This window comes from Xenopus tropicalis, chromosome 9 (assembly GCF_000004195.4).
Source record: "Xenopus tropicalis strain Nigerian chromosome 9, UCB_Xtro_10.0, whole genome shotgun sequence".
In the NCBI taxonomy this organism is placed as follows: Eukaryota; Metazoa; Chordata; class Amphibia; order Anura; family Pipidae; genus Xenopus; species Xenopus tropicalis.
The window spans coordinates 24,283,196-24,300,084 of NC_030685.2; the positions used below are offsets into that span (position 1 = coordinate 24,283,196).

Here is a 16,889-nt window from a genome sequence, read left to right on the forward strand (position 1 = left end):
TACAGTCACTGGCAATAGCATTAAACAACTTGGAAGAGCTGATGAGTGCGAGTGAGATTTTTATGGAAGGTTTAATCTTTATTTAAGACGGCTGGACATTGGAAAGGCAAAATACTATTCATTTCATTTAATAATTTATGGTTTAATGAGGACAGAATTTGACAAAATAGAGTGACATGCATTATGAAATGAACTACATTGAAATAAACAATTATATAAATTACAATTATATAAATATTATAATGTTTTGCATAAATCTCAAGATACAATTAACTTTTGAATATCACAAATTCACAAAAATGTCGAATGGTGACTAATATACGTTTTTTATTTTATATAAAAATAAAATGCTATTAGAAATGCAGCAAAAGTCAGTTTACTTAGGCACGTTCCTGTTCCTATGGGAAGGAAATAAAAATAGATTTTATTTGGATAAATTGATGGTTTATAATTGGCATAATGTTGGTAGATATACATTTATACTACACTTAAATTTGAAACTTTCTTAGCATAATTTAGGCAGAAAGAGTCAATGTAATAGATATTTTGAGATGTAGATAGAACAATAAATTAAAGCTGTAGAGCTGATGAATGGTAATACAAGATATGTCTCTAGCTAATATATAGTAGTGCTAAGGTTTATGATATATATATATATAAATATACTGTATATAAACAGGAAGACCCATATATATATATATATATATATAAGGTGCTTGAGAGAGGGTCAGCACTCACGGGACTTAAATAATCAAATTATTTTTATTAAAGAGGAGAAAGTCCTGTGAGTGCTGACCCTCTCTCAAGCACCTTATATATATATATGGGTCTTCCTGATGGTACCCCTATAAATAATTCCACTGGGCGGTAAAGAATTAAGGAGATTTGAGGAACTTGTGGTTCCCTGAGATAAAAGACAGAGGGTCTTGTCTGAAGCAAGATCCTGCCTGTGACTGTTTAGGTGGATGCCATAAGGCGCTGGTCTCGGACTGCAGAAAAATGGAGATTGAGAATCAGCCCCTACGCTAGCATCAGCTTTCTTCTTTGCCTCATCCGAAACTATTGTGTTGGCCCGGGTGTAGGCACACATGAAGCATATCCCCTCCAAGATGCAAACTCTCGTTTTAGCTCTGATATATGTATATGCCTGCACCGGGGCCGATGGAATGGTTTCAGTCCAGGTAAAGAAGAGAGCTGATGCTAGCGTAGGGACTGATTTTTGTCCTTTTGTCCTGCATTTTTCAGCAGGCTGAGACTCAGTCCCGTGTAGCATCAGCCTTAGTGCCCTATATGATAGACGAGATCAGGGGACCCTATGTATTTCTATTAGAAAGGGGTGGGATCTAGTTCTCTCTCTTATTACTTCTCAACCCTCCTGTTGGCAGGAATGGATAAGCCCTGTTGAAGCATGGGTACAGGGCCCTATATGCAATAAATGCCTAGTTGGACAGATAGATTACTTAACTTAGGCTAGATTGCTACCTGCTCCACACAAAGGTGGGGTTAGTGTCATGGTGGGAGATCTACCAATATAGAGAACCCAAGTGTATATTAATAGGGGTAGTGCTTGAATATATCTATTCAGAACTGTAGAAATGCAGTATGGGATGCATTTAAGGAAATACTGTCAGTATTGCATAGAAATGCAAAGAAATATTAAGTAAGAATTAGGTACAAGTATGGGATCCCTTATCCGGAAACCAGTTATCCAGAAAGCTCTGAATTACGGAAAGGCATAGACTCCATTATAAGCAAATAAATCCCTTTTTATCTGTAATTATAAAACAGTACCTTGTACTTGATCCCAACCAAAATATAGTTAATCCTTATTGGAGGCAAAACAATCCTATTGGGTTTATTCAATATTTATATGATTTTTAGCAGACTTAAGTTATGGAGATCCAAATTACGGAAACATCCCTTATCTGGAAAACCCCAGGTCCCGAGCATTCTGGATAACAGGTCCCATTCCTGTATTGGTTAATAATGTGTTACTCTGTGTTAAAGAATGTGCCCAACAATGTATTTGTGTTTAAATACAGAACAACATAATATACAGTATATAGTTATTAGGGACTATTTTTTATTTTTATGTGGGGTCTCATCCTAACTAAGAACTAAATGACTAAGGGGTCTAAATGTAACCTGTGTTCCTTTGTAAAGCCATTCAAATTGGATCTCATAAGACACTTGTAATAGAGAGATTTGCCAGAGTTAAGAAATTCAAACAGCTGTGAAGAAGATATATCAATACATTTTTATGGTTTAAAATATAAAACACATCTATTTAAGAGAAGGAAAGTTATGCAGGAATTCTGCATTTATTATTTCCCTAAATACAATAGTAAATAGACTAAAGGAGAAGCTATATTTTTCACTCCCCTGTAATGAAATCATTTAGAAATCCAGTATAAAACAAGTTTATTACTACTTACCGCTGTTGCGTTCTGTATATGAGAGAGAAGAAAATAACAACATTAAATTGCTGCAGGGAGGCAATCAGTACCCATTTTTGCAGAAGATTAACAATGTTTATTTGCATTATACAGGGTGTGTTATCCACTGTAGCTACACAACAATACAACACAATAGACAGACCCAGATTTGTGGGAAGGCCACAAAGGCCCGGGCCTAGGCCGGCAGAGTTTCAGGGGCGACATGCCCACTTGGCACATTGTCAGGGAGCACTACCTGCTACTGCACCTGTATTAAACCTCCTGTCCCGGCACGGCTCCTGTTTATCTTGTAGGCACGTGCACTTATGCACAGGGAAGGGGGGGCAGCTTAGAATGGAAGCACAGGCTGGCCTAGGGGCACATAAATAAATCCGGCCCTGACAATAGATTGAACTGAACTGTTAATTTTACTGGCAAATCACACTAAGGATGATTTGGACTGTTGAGCTCTTCTAGTCTATAAAAGGCCAACCTGGCAGGTTAAGTTGGGACCAGACAATGAAAGCTACAAAATAGACATTTTGCAGAGCTACAGGGCACAACAAGGGACCATTTATTCCCCACAGCAAATTATTCTTTGCAATGAGAAAAGGGTGTGGCTGCTTGGCCAGGATGGGTCAGTTAAGCCCACCCCATTAAAGGAGAAGGAAAGGCTAATAAAGAGTTAATCTCAAGCTGCAGACATACCTTCAGTTCTCTCAATAGTGCCCTTAAGTCTCCCCATATTTCTCCTGTTCAGATGATCAGAAGCCAAACAGGAAGAAAAAATGCTGAGCTGTGTAAAGAAAGTTCCCATAATGCCTCACTCCTGCACAGACACCCAGACCAAGTGAACATGCTCAGTTAGTAAGACTAAGGGGCACATTTACTAACCCACGAATCCGAATCCGAATTGGAAAAATTCCGATTGAAATACGAACATTTTGCGTCTTTTTTCGTATTTTTTGCGATTTTTTCGGCACCTTTACGACTTTTCGGTAATTGTCGTGACTTTTTCGTTACCAATACGATTTGCGCGAAAAAACGCGAGTTTTTCGTAGCCATTACGATGCGCTCGTATCTTGTCGCGACTTTTTCGTATTGAGCGCTCGTAAGCGGCGGGTGAAACTTTCAAGGCCCAAGGAAAGTCTCCCATAGGGCTCAATGGCACTCTGCAGCTCCAACCCGGCCCAAGGAAAGTCTCTCATAGGGCTCAATGGCACTCTGCAGCTCCAACCCGGCCCAAGGAAAGTCTCCCATAGGGCTCAATGGCACTCTGCAGCTCCAACCCGGCCCAAGGAAAGTCTCCCATAGGGCTCAATGGCACTCTGCAGCTCCAACCTGGCCCAAGGAAAGTCTCCCATAGGGCTCAATGGCACTCTGCAGCTCCAACCCGGCCCAAGGAAAGTCTCCCATAGGGCTCAATGGCACTCTGCAGCTCCAACCTGGCCCAAGGAAAGTCTCCCATAGGGCTCAATGGCACTCTGCAGCTCCAACCCGGCCCAAGGAAAGTCTCCCATAGGGCTCAATGGCACTCTGCAGCTCCAACCTGGCCCAAGGAAAGTCTCCCATATGCTCAATGGCACTCTGCAGCTCCAACCCGGCCCAAGGAAAGTCTCCCATAGGGCTCAATGGCACTCTGCAGCTCCAACCCGGCCCAAGGAAAGTCTCCCATAGGGCTCAATGGGTCTCACATAGGGCTCAATGGCACTCTGCAGCTCCAACCCGGCCCAAGGAAAGTCTCCCATAGGGCTCAATGGCACTCTGCAGCTCCAACCTGGCCCAAGAAAAGTCACCATACTGAAGCTTGAATGAATCCAAATTTTTCGTACTCGGCGTGAAGGCTACTAAACAGTCGTGACTTTTCCCGCAAGTAGTAACGCTACGAAAAAAATCGCCAAATTTTGCGCAACATTCGGAATGGTAATGAAAAAGTCGCGACAATTTTCCGAAAAATCGCCAAATACCGATCATTACGAAAAAAAACCAATCGGACGCAATCGGCCCGTTCGGGAGTAAGTAAATGTGCCCCTATGAGTCAGCTTCCTGCTGATTGGCTCAGATCCACATTCCTAAGGGGGGGAGTGAGGAGAGAGCAGAGAACAGAAAGCTGAGTGTCTGTGGCACAGGAATTACAGACACAAGAAATCTTTTGAGAGGGAACTTAGTGCAGCGTTTCTAAAAGCTGTATAATAAACATTCGGCAGCCGGCAGTGTTAGTTATGTGCCAAGAGCGGCCTGAACCCGTGGGTTAATCGGCCCGTACATCACTACTGCCTGCCTGCTTGTGTGATTAGGAATTCCAAAACTGAAGAAAACAAGATAAATATCATTTATAAAGTCTAAGTAAAGTTTATTTTGCCTGATTAGCACAAAAGAAGCCTATTTGGAATTATTTCTTACTATTGGATGGTTTAAATGATGTTTAAGCATCAGTTGGAAATAATGAATAATAATAAATAAATAATTTTTATAATAATAAATTAGAATAATAAACCCACTAATCAGACATGCCACAATTCAAATACCTGATACAAAATATTAGCTCAAAATAATGAGAAAAATATTACCTTGAATGACTATGGGCCCTACACGCAGCGTGTTTTGGGTTTCAAGTGTTTCACTCCGCAAACCAGTTCTTGGGCAGGTCTGTAATTCAGAGGAATATTAAACAGTCAATATAAACGCAAACCAGACAGTCTGGGGCATATTTACTAAGCAATTTTGAGAAAAAGTTGATTTTTTTAAATTCATATTAAATTTACTAAATTTAAAATTTAGTTAACTTTTTTTGGCAGGTTTGAACTGTCGAGTACGATTCAGTCCTATGGAGGTTTAGAATAGCAGAGGAATAGACTAGTCAGTGACAGCCTGTCCTTGACACATTTTCAAGGGGAAGTTAATACCATCATTGCTTTCTATTTCACACAGTTTCAAAGGGAAATTAATCCCACCATTGTTTTCTATTTCGCACATTTTCAATGGGAAGTTAATCACATCATTATTTTCTATTTCACTCAGTTTCAAGTGAAACTTAAATACATTATTGTTTTCCAAGAATGAGTGTCAATGCTCAGGAAATGGCTGCTGGAGCAATTTCTGTTTGGGAAAAATAGAGAGGACTCATTGAAACGAACGTCCGTTTAAAAAAAGGAGTCGGCCAGGAACGTACGGAGACACAAGGGAAGAGATGTAGTAAGGAGCAGAGGAATGGAGGGCTTTGAAGGTTAAGAGAAGGAGTTTGTAAGTTATTCTTTGTTTAATAGGGAGCCACGATAAGGACTTTACTCTCCTGGATGAGAGGAGGATAATTCTGGCAGCAGTGTTTAATATAGACTGTAGGGGGAAAGATGGGAGTTAGGGAGGCTGATTAGTAGCAGGTTACAGTAGTCAAGTCGGGATAGGATGAGAGCATGCATGAGCAGCCTAGCTGTTGCAGTTGAAAGAACAGCTTGCCTGCTTGCTGTGATTGTGTAATTCCAAGACTGAAGATTTAAATTATTGATATAGTATAAGTGAAGTTTAATTTACTTGACAAACACAACAAAAATAAATTTGGAATTATTTGTTAGGATGGCAGGTCCCCTTTAATAATATATGATGGATCAGTCGGGGTTTCTAACAACAATGAATTAAATTGTTTCAAAAATTATAAGCGCACTGAGAACTTCCCAGAGAGGGATTCAACTGTCAGGCTGAACTGGGATGCATTTTTGGACGTTATGTTAGCATTTTCTTGATCTGAAAGTTATATAGATTGAATCAACTCTTTAGGGTCGGACTGGGCCCCGGTCCTAGTGGGCCCCAGCGGCCAGGGAAGATGGGGGACCCTGCTGGGGGTTAGGGGAGCCCCTGTGGGGGGCAGGGGGGTTAGGTTAGGGGACGCGGCTGGTGGGGGCACCTGCAGGGTCCCTGGGGAGGGAGCCACGGGGGGCCCTGCAACCCCCAGTCCGACCCTGCAACCCTTTATTTAGGTGTCTACGTGCAGCAGCCTCCCAGGTTCTCATATTAACACACAAGATTCAAATGTCTGAATTTTTTAATTAACTACAGAAGTAGAAATGGCAGTTGGGGCATTTGCCATTTACTTACAGGTGAACACAATAAATTCTTCTCACAGAGATAAACCTCGCAGTGCAGGAAGACCGTCATATAGCCACCAATAAATTCGAACATTTGTACAGAAAACTGTGCTTCACTTGCGATACCATTAGCAGCCACACTGACAGTGCCATCGTTTGTATTAGGGCATCTGCAAAACAATGGGATGAATTTTATTGTAGGGTGAACAATTCTATATTTTGGTAGACTAAATTGCTCAAAGGATGGGGGTCACCATCCGAGACATGCTAAAAATAAACTTTTTTAATGAATGACCTTAGCTTGTCTTAACTTACCCATCCTCAATGATGAAATACTTTGTTGGGTGATAAATATTATTTGTAGGGGTGGCAAAGCAATTTTTCAATACAATGTGGAACAATGATTGATTTTCTTCGATAAATACTCCAACGTACAGCTTCGATTTTGTTGATATTTTAACGAATGGTTCTTCGTATGGTGTGCTGTACCCTGGATCCTTGTACAAAGCCATGGCCACTGTAATTTGTCCATTGCCGTCAATGTCCATGTATAGTTTGCTACAGAAATGACAGTAATATATGTTAGCTTATACATACAAGGATACACATAAGGGGTTGGTTACTATTACCCCAGATGCCACCCCTTAGTACTTTTACAAAAACACTTTCATGTAAGATTTGCCTGCACTCTGCACCTAGCACTGTATTAGAAATGTGGTGCTAGATGCAATTCCAGCATTGTTAGGAACAAGGCAGCCTATCCTTACTGCCTGCCATAGGGCTGGTATGGAGTACAGTGCTCCTCTGTGGCCTTCGCCCACACATACTCCCAATACTCTCCAACTTGAGTTATGCCTATGTGCCTTCCCCACCCACTCACCATGAATACAGTGATGCCAAATGCTGCCAACTCTGTATCCATTGGACACATGCATGTCTCTGAGATCCATTTTGAAACACAGAGATCTACAGCAGTTCAAAAAAGTGCAGTTTTTGTCCATATTTTGCACTTTGCAATGTACCCTGCACTTTGTAAATGACCCCTATAGATTAATTCTGTCTTTTGATTTGATTTAGTTTTTGCAGTAGGAGCCAATGTAGATTATCAGTTCTAAAATGAAATACATTTCATATATACATTTTTGCATTCCATATTTGTTAAATGTGTATTCATTTATTGCTACTACAGGTATGGGACTCATTATCCAGAATGCTCGGGATCTGGGGTTTTCTGGATAAGGGGTCTTTCCGTAATTCGGATCTCCTACCTTTAGTCTACTAAAAAAATATTTAAACAGTAGGATTGTTTTGCCTCCAATAAGGGTTAATTATATCTTAGTTGAGATCAAGGTTCTGTTTTATTATTACAGAGAAAAAGGAAACCATTTTTAAAAATGTTAATTATTTGATTACAGTGGAGCCTATGGGAGATGGCCTTTCCGTCATTCGGAACTTTCTGGATAAGGGGTCCAATACCTGTATTATGAGAAGTAATTTGATAATTGTTGCGTCTATTTTTCATGTTCATGTATGGGATCTGTTATCCAGAATGTTCGGGACCAGGGGTTTTCCAGATAAGAGATATTTCCGAAATTTGAATCTCCATAACTTAAGTCAACTAAAAAAATCATTTAAACATTCAATAAACCCAATAGGATTGTTTTGGCTCCAATAAGGGGTAATTATATCTTAGTTGGGATCAAGTACAGGTACTGTTTTATTATTACAGAGAAAAGGGAATCATTTAACCATTAAATAAACCCAATAGGACTGTTCTGCCCCCAATAAGGGGTAATTATATCTTAGTTGGGATCATGTACAGGTACTGTTTTATTATTACAGAGAAAAAGGAAATCATTTAACCATTAAATAAACCCAATAGGGCTGTTCTGCCCCCAATAAGGGGTAATTATATCTTAGTTGGGATCATGTACAGGTACTGTTTTATTATTACAGAGAAAAAGGAAATCATTTAACCATTAAATAAACCCAATAGGGCTGTTCTGCCCCCAATAAGGGGTAATTATATCTTAGTTGGGATCAAGTACAGGTACTGTTTTATTATTACAGAGAAAAGGGAATTATTTAACCATTAAATAAACCCAATAGGGCTGTTCTGCCCCCAATAAGGGGTAATTATATCTTAGTTGGGATCAAGTACAGGTACTGTTTTATTATTACAGAGAAAAGGGAATCATTTAACCATTAAATAAACCCAATAGGGCTGTTCTGCCCCCAATAAGGGGTAATTATATCTTAGTTGGGATCAAGTACAGGTACTGTTTTATTATTACAGAGAAATACATATCTCATCTTTATATCACAAATAACTCTGACTCCCTGTGTTGATTTATATCTAGTTCATTACTTATTTGTATTTTCCACCATGTTGTCCTTTAACTGAGGAAGCTTTAGGGGCTCTATAAATACTATATAAGTCTATAATACAGTAATGATAGTAATAGCAATAGAAAGACTGTAGATAAAGATATGAAGCAGGAAAAGAACAGGTAAACTGAAATGAAAAATGGATCATAACAAGGAAATGGTTTGCCCATTTTATGTTGTAAAGATAAGTGGTAGCAGTGGAGATTATAAGAAGATATCCCATTAGAAGGAAGAGATAGTAATAATATTATAAAATAAGACCTGAGGTCAGGCATCAAGCCGGTTTCAAGAGATACATTCATATTCAGAGGATAACTGCATTTAACATTCACAAAAATTTCTTCTCTGTAAATAACCTGTGATGCATCAGGAACCAAGTGAATTGTGTTCCCATATGTCACCATATCATCAGTTTTCTGTAAATAAAATAAAAGCATAAACATTTCTATATTGAATGTTATTTATGTATCTACATTATATGTATATACATTATTCAGTCTACATATGATTGCATAGCAATTTAGACATGGAAATTATGTGAAAATAAATATAATTCTGCAGAGGCAATGAGTTTAACATTCATCTCAGTATTTCACCTGACTGGAACAAATGTCACTGAACAAGGATATAACTTGAATAATAGAAATAGAATAGTTGAATAATAGAAAAGCTAACTCTGTGGGCCTTATTTATTAATGTCTCCGGACACAAGCGCTAGAGAGGGATGCAAACTCTTGCCCCCTTGGTGCTCAGTCAGAAAGCACTTGCATCCAGGGAACAGGTGGAGGTCCTTAACTCATGCAAGTTAGGGATAGGTATGTGGCTGGAGTGGTTATGCCTACATGTCTCATCCTTTCTTCTCATGAATACAGTGGTGATAAACGTAGGCAGCACTGTATTCACTGGAAATGCAGAGTAACTTGTACTACATGCCTGCACAGGTACTGATGGTGAGGCAAGATTAAAAGTGTAAAAAAACATGGTAGCTTGCATCTATTTTTTGCACTTTGCACCCTGCCCTGCCATCAGCAAATAAGCCCTAACTCTGTAATCTCTACCACTATAGGCACAATGATAGGATTTCTGAAATTCCTTATTGAAAATTTGATTTTTCACAAGCATGGCAATATATAGCTATTGAATAATCTAATTTTTTAAATGCTGCATTATGTTCTTATCTCGTTCTGCTATATAGGATATAGTAGTCAACAAGCCATATAAAAACTAAACGGATATAGTAGTCAACAAGCCATAGAAAAATAAAGCGGATATAGTAGCCAACAAGCCATAGAAAAATAAAGTGGATATAGTAGCCAACAAGTCATAGAAAAATAAAGCGGATATAGTAGCCAACAAGCCATAGAAAAATAAAGCGGATATAGTAGCCAACAAGCCATAGAAAAATAAAGTGGATATACAGTAATAGCCAACAAGCCATAGAAAAATAAAGCAGATATACAGTAGTAGGCAACAAGCCATAGAAAAATAAAGCGCATAGGCGGATGGTGATTTTTTTATTTGCCGATGCTAAAATGTTGCATATCTATATGCAATGACAGTTACCCCACTCATACAGAAAAGCATTTTTTACATGCGTTTTCCTGCGCTGGATCTTGCATGTGTTTCAGTGCAGGGGAACACAAAAAGAACCGCAGGCCTGTATTTCCTATATGACTGTAGTCACTGTGGCACAGGGAAGCGTGGAATGCAGGTGGAATGCAACTTGCTGTGTTAGGAGCTTCCCTGTGCCACACAGAGTACAGCCTAATAGGGTATATAGGCCTGCATTTCTTCCTGTGCTGAAACACATGAAAGATCCAGCACAGGGAAATGCTGGGAAAAACACTGTAAGAGCCATGAACAATTTTTAAAAAATGTTGTCACACACATACATTGACAACTTTAAAATACTAAAGTAAAAATGCAGCTTGGAGCAGTTAGGGTGACAGAAAAAAAACATTCATTTTTTGGTGGCATTGGTCCTTTACAGCTGAATTTCCTAGAAAGATTAATCATAAAAAAAAAACTATTCATCTTCAGACAGGGGTGTTTCTGGGGTCTATGCTGCCCTGAGGCAGCCTTTCAGATGCCGTCTCCCTCGCAGAGGTGTGAAGAGGGGGCCACATTGCTAGTACTGAGTTGAAAATGCGATTTAAAATCTGAATTTCAGTTCTTAAAGCTACCAGGAGCAGCTTTTTGCTGCCCATAGTACCTTGCAGGCTTATGGCAGGGGTGCCCCTGTCTTCAGAATATCCAGCTATTGCTGATCTGTAACTGCTTTCAGTCTTTTACTGCCATTGGCATTGGTCTGATATCTAGTGGGCTCCCATAGTTAATATCACAAGCATCAGGAATGTGTATCAATTGACTTCTTATTGCGAGTGGAAAGAAACTGATTTTTCCTGTGATAGTTGCTTTCAGCTGCCATAGACATCTCAGTTCCACTAACTGTGGCAGGGACAATCCAGGCAGGCAATTTCATAGCTGGTATTATAAATCATTAGAGGATTGGTAAGGGAAAGGTAAATGTAGGCACTGAAAAAGTAACGGCTCTCAAGCTGCCCGCGCAGCTTGCCTGGCCGGGACAAGGGTATGTAGGTTAAGCGACTTGTCCAAGGTCACAAGGTGCACCTAGGGTGGAATCGAACCCGAGTCGCAGTGGATCACCACACTGAAGGCTGATTCCCTAACCACTAGGCTATCTGAGTCCTCCCACTTGTAGGAGGATCTTTTCGTTCTGTTGTCTTAGATATGACAGTTGGTGCGTCCTAACTGTGTGAAAGAAACATTCAGGGTTAAAGCCGGCTGCTTGCAGCAAGACCTGTATGAGTAGGGGGACTGTTACATAAGTAAGGGGGACTGTAAATAAGTAGAGAGAATGAATCTGGAAACTGTGCTGCACTATTCATAACATAAAAATAGGCACAACATCTATTTGAAAAGTGTTTGATCTGAAAGCAGGTGCTTGTATGGCTATCCAAGCTGGAGCCAATAAAGCCCTATGTGGGTTATATGAGAGACTTTCCACAGAATGCTGGCTGGAAACACAGAGAAAACACTTGTCTGTACAATTTTTGTTTTTTTTCAATTTTGTCACACACATACATTGACAACTTTAAAATACTGAAGTAAAAATGCAGTTTGGAGCAGAAAAAAACCATTCATGTTTTGGTGGCATTGGTCCTTTACAGCTGAAATTTGTTTTTAACTCTATTCAGTTCTAGAACACTTAATATGAGATTAATTCTAAACCAACATCTGCCTTACAATCAACTCCCAGCAGTCATTTTTAAGTTCTACAGACCTGGCAGAACTTACATCTGGCATTTTCTGTCAACTCCCAGCCAGTCCAGCCATTATCAGCTTAATATCTCCAGTTCCAAAACTTAAGCCCCCCCGCAATAACCAATTCCAGCTGAACATATCTCCCCTAAGCCTTAACAGAGTTCATATTTCTAGCACCCCAATCCTTTATCACTCCCTATCATTTCCTAGAAAGGTTAATCTAGATAGCCCCAAAAGAATCAGTTTCCACCTCAGACTTAACTCTTGGGTGTACTTCTAATTTATATGAGCTGAACATTAGATCTATTACAGCTATGTAAAACTTTGCTCCTACAGTTCCGATATAGTATAAAAATAAATGATATATAAAGGAATATATGTGTGCTTATCTTACTAATAAGGTAAAGCAGCACCTTCTCCAGCTCTCTGCATTGCTTTCCCTCAGTTATTTCAGCTCCGTGTAGCCTCTGCTGGGCAGGCTAATGTTACACTGGGAAGGAAGGCAGGGAAGAGTAGCAGACTATGAGCAGAAACTAAGGAAGATTGTACTTAGCCTGAAAGGTGGAATACATTAAGGCTGGATTATTATTGCCTTATACTTGCACCCCTTCACATCACAACCCTCCTTTCCCCACACAGCCCTGCTACTGATACGCTGATGTCTGATCTTAACCTGCAACCTCCCTCACGTTCCATTTTCAGTTACAAACTTGTACAGCATTATATTGCAAACAAGTTCAGGTAAATTTACAAAGGACTTAGGTTTGGGGAGGCTTAGCCTCCCTAAGCTTTCATTAAAATCCACCTATGATAAAGCGGATATAGTAGCCAACAAGCCATAGAAAAATAAAGCAGATATACTGTAGTAGTCAAGACCAACTCCTTACCTACTATATGGCCAATAAAAGCAGTCAACTGTCTATAGCCACTAACTTTAATATAATGATATTAAAAGGTGGTGTATCTGAATACCAGATCAACATTACCGGTAAGTGATACTCAACCAATTCAATCATTACATCAGTTTAAAAACAGAAATTTTGTTAAAACAAATCATAAATATTTGGCATACATACAGTTATTATGTTTCGACATTCTGCCATTCCGTTCTGCCATCTCACTGTTACTGTGTCACTGCTGTGCAGAAGCTCGGCACACGTACTGTACTTTAGGCGTATGTTGGGAATATCCACATTCCAGGCTAAGAGTTCGCTTTTCTGGAAAGTGACTTCAGTATATGTTGATCCACAGGACAATGTGGGAGATATGTCTAAAGCACCACCATAAGAAGGAAGGAGAATATTATGCTTCTGCAAACACACTTTCACTTACAAAAAGGCAATCATTTTAATGTATATGATTAGAAGTATGAAAGGAAAAGTACATTCTTTATTTCACTTGCTTCATGGAGGATTATATTTTATGAATAAGCCTTTTATTGAGCAATACTGCTGTAAAGGGGTTGTTTACATAAATTGACTTTTGACATAATGTAGAAAGGGATATTCCAAGACAAACTGCAATTGGTTTTAATTTGTTTTCATTTGTGGCCCGGGGGAGCTGGGATGGGGATCTGGTCTGGTGGGCCCAACGGGTATTTTCCTGTTGCCCCGCTGGCCTAGTCCAACCCTACTTTTAAGTAAATTAATGAAGGAACTACCATCGTCATGGCCATGGTGTTCTCACCACTGATATCGCTTATGTGGATCTACTTCTAAACTGAAGGATTCATTTTACATTTATGACGTTTGAAGAATACTCCACTCCAAAACATATTGTGCAGTAGGTTTACTAAGTCAAGGGTTAACACATGTGTAAGTGCTATAACAAATACTAATACATCCTTTCTACATAACTGTTTTACCTCGCTCATAACTGGCTGCCTTTGGTTACCTTTCCAGTCTCTCAGAGTCTAAAAAGGTGAAAATGTAGAAAAGTTCACAAATGGAAATTATATTTTACTTGCTGTCTGGTAAGAAGGACCAGGGTGGTTATGTTGATAATTCTTAACTTATCTTAAATAAAGCTTTGCTACTGTTTTACACAAGGAGGAGTAAGTAAGGGCTGGGTAGTAGGGTAGTAAAGTGGTTCATTAACCAGGGAAGAAGCCAGATTTTTATGGTGCTTTTTGCATGAAAGTAGAGCTGGGGGGGGGGGGGGATACATATGACTAACAAATAGAGAATGGGATAAAAGTTACACTATTTTGTACATAAAGATCCCAATGTAACAAACACAGAGAGAGATAGGAGCTGGTTATTAGATGACAAAATCTAGCAAGCATTGTATCCAAGTAATACGGCAAACCATTAGGGCAGCGTGCTGTATAGGCAGAGGCATTAGTAGTAGAAAGACCATAGAACCTGTAGGTATTATGAACACCTACCTCTTTCTACTACTAACACTTCTGCCTGTACAGAATGACAACATTAGGTTTTGGGGTTTTTGTACAATGCCCCACATTTTGTAAAAGTGTCCATGTGTCTGTATGTCCCCACATTACTGCTGTTTTGCTGGGACAATTTAAATCAATTTCAGCTAAATTCTTTACAGAGTGTTACCTATTCAATAACAATGGATTCTACTAATAATACTGAGTTGTGTAAATCATGGCGGTTGGAGGGCAGAAAGAGAATACACAATTTTGGTTCAATGATGATGAATAAAATGGTTATTACGTGAAAAATATTATGGGCGAAATGGAAGTATTTCCCATAGCCTCCAATAGAGTTTTCATGTGATAAACAGTGAGATTATCTGGAATTGAATTAGAAGATAAGCTTTTCTTATCAAATTGAATCTGGCCCAATATATGATATGTGCCCTGGTAACACCATGCATTTAGAAATCTTAACCAGAACAACTAATTCTGATGTGAGAGCTGGATACTATTCTGAACTATACCAAAATTGCCAATCACTGTAAGGCTTTTATTTGGTTAGAAGAATAGAAAAAGTAGATTTTAGTTCCTGCAATAGAACGTTTTTAGTTGCTAAAACAAAACTATGAATTATTCTCTAAAAGAGTAAGCCTAGGCAGGTATGTATCCATAGCCTGCACTTGTTACACACCACCCACCCTATAAATATAATCTACAAAGACCCTGAACAGAAGTAAGAGCACTAAGGGGTGCAAAATCAGGTGCAAAGTGCAGAGCACATGATTGGTGAGTGTAGACAGGCCGTGTCCCTAGAGGACCCCTTATTGCCAGAATCTGTCACTGCCACTGGGGGCGGATACATGTGTCTGTGCTCAGGAACAGCTGGGTGCAAAGTGCAAAAATATGACGGTCTGCACCCATTTTTTTGCATCATTCCACCTGTAAGCAGTGCTGTATTTAGTGAAAGCCACAGCTCTTTGTACATTCAGGGAGTGCAAAGAGCTGAACCTTTAGACATAACCCACAGGGGAAGGTGTGAAGTGCAAAAACTGTGTGTCTGCCTTTTTCCACTGACCCCAGTGAGGATTTTTAGGGGCCCATTTCTCTTTTTTTAATTTTAAAATTCGAGTAAACTCGAGTCCTCAAATGTTTTACATTTACTAAAAAGTCTGAACTGAAAAAGTCAGAGCGAGAAAAGTTGCAGAAAAGTCGCAAAGATCCCGAATTTTTTGACTTGTTGCATGAAAACCGCAAATCCAAAGCCTAAAGTTTCAAAGCAAAAGAAAGATCTTTAAGGAAAGGGAAGGGACATCTGCCATTGATTTCTACACAATCTCTGCAACTTTTAGCTGGCAAATTGTCAAACTGGCAGATATACAGTTTAAGGAAAGTGCCACTTTTGTTAGGGAGGCATTGTATGTGTGGAATTCTAATCTTTGCAAGCTTTCTAAGCTGAGAGTGATGCTTCATATTGGCACAGATCTATATAATAACTACAAAAAGAAGGTAAATAAAAGGCTGAGAGCTTCCGACTTGAATTCCAAGAGCACAATAAATGCTATATGTTTCTAAGTAGATGTACATACAAAAGCTAAATACACATTACCTTGTCTAGTTTCTTTCGAAAGTCCAACTTTTTTTTCCAACAGTTGAATGACTGTCCGGTCCTGGAAAATTTGTTCTGCAAAAAAAAATAACTTCCATTATTAAGAAAACATGTATAATAGCACGTCGAAGATTTTAAAAAAAAAATATCCAATATGTTTACCATTGTTTAAATTAATTTGTAGTGAAATTGCCACAGGCAGAGCAGACAACAGGATCATGAAGATATTCATCTCTGCTTATTGAAAAGTCTATAAAATGAGACAAGAAAACGAGTTAGAAAAATCTGAAATGAATAGATAATGTCCGATTGCATCCCATGTACTTACTGTGTGTGGAACGAAAGTAATAGTCATATATATTGCTTTTTACTTGCCTTCCTTCCTGAATGAGATCCCTGGAAAGAGAATCAGCAGGCAGCCAGGTATCTGCAAGAACTGGGCAAGAGTTTGCACAAAGCTTCATAAAAATCAAAAACCTTCACTTTACAACTTTACAGCAGTCATTTCTATTTACAGGATGGGTTATTGCATGCAATACAGAGTAATGTTCAGGCTGGAGAGACTAGGCATAGCTGAAAAATGGGGAAATTATTGTAGTGTAAAGGTGTGGAAGGAATCTATTTCCTGCTATTCATAGCTCTGTTTCTTTTATGGGATTATAGAGAAACTTCTGGAACCACCCATTTATTTTAATGAAAACTGCCTGATACTG

The 16,889-nt window shown here is 39.2% G+C and overlaps 1 protein-coding gene across 1 annotated transcript; it reads right to left on the bottom strand.

The window, feature by feature from the left end:
- Positions 1-290: 290 nt before the first annotated feature.
- On the bottom strand, positions 291-16,417 carry LOC116407814 (uromodulin-like). The gene is made up of 9 exons (XM_031893847.1): positions 16,339-16,417; positions 16,177-16,251; positions 13,267-13,460; positions 9,167-9,321; positions 6,833-7,075; positions 6,528-6,687; positions 5,006-5,084; positions 2,436-2,447; positions 291-398 (listed from the first exon to the last, which is right to left on the bottom strand). The coding sequence occupies exons 1-9, from the start codon at positions 16,406-16,408 to the stop codon at positions 328-330; spliced, it is 1,059 nt and encodes a 352-aa protein (XP_031749707.1). The 5' UTR covers positions 16,409-16,417; the 3' UTR covers positions 291-327.
- Between the last annotated feature and the right edge of the window lie 472 nt (positions 16,418-16,889).

What these genes read in the sequence shown, in the direction of transcription:
- LOC116407814 (XM_031893847.1), bottom strand. Translation starts at nt 16,408, where the DNA reads ATGAATATCTTCATGATCCTGTTGTCTGCTCTGCCTGTGGCAATTTCA. An exon ending in ACAAATTAATTTAAACAATG is followed by an intron (nt 16,252 to 16,338) that starts GTAAACATATTG and finishes TTTTTTTTGCAG; the next exon opens with AACAAATTTTCCAGGACCGG. An exon ending in AATGTCGAAACATAATAACT is followed by an intron (nt 9,322 to 13,266) that starts GTATGTATGCCA and finishes TTTTATTTACAG; the next exon opens with AAAACTGATGATATGGTGAC.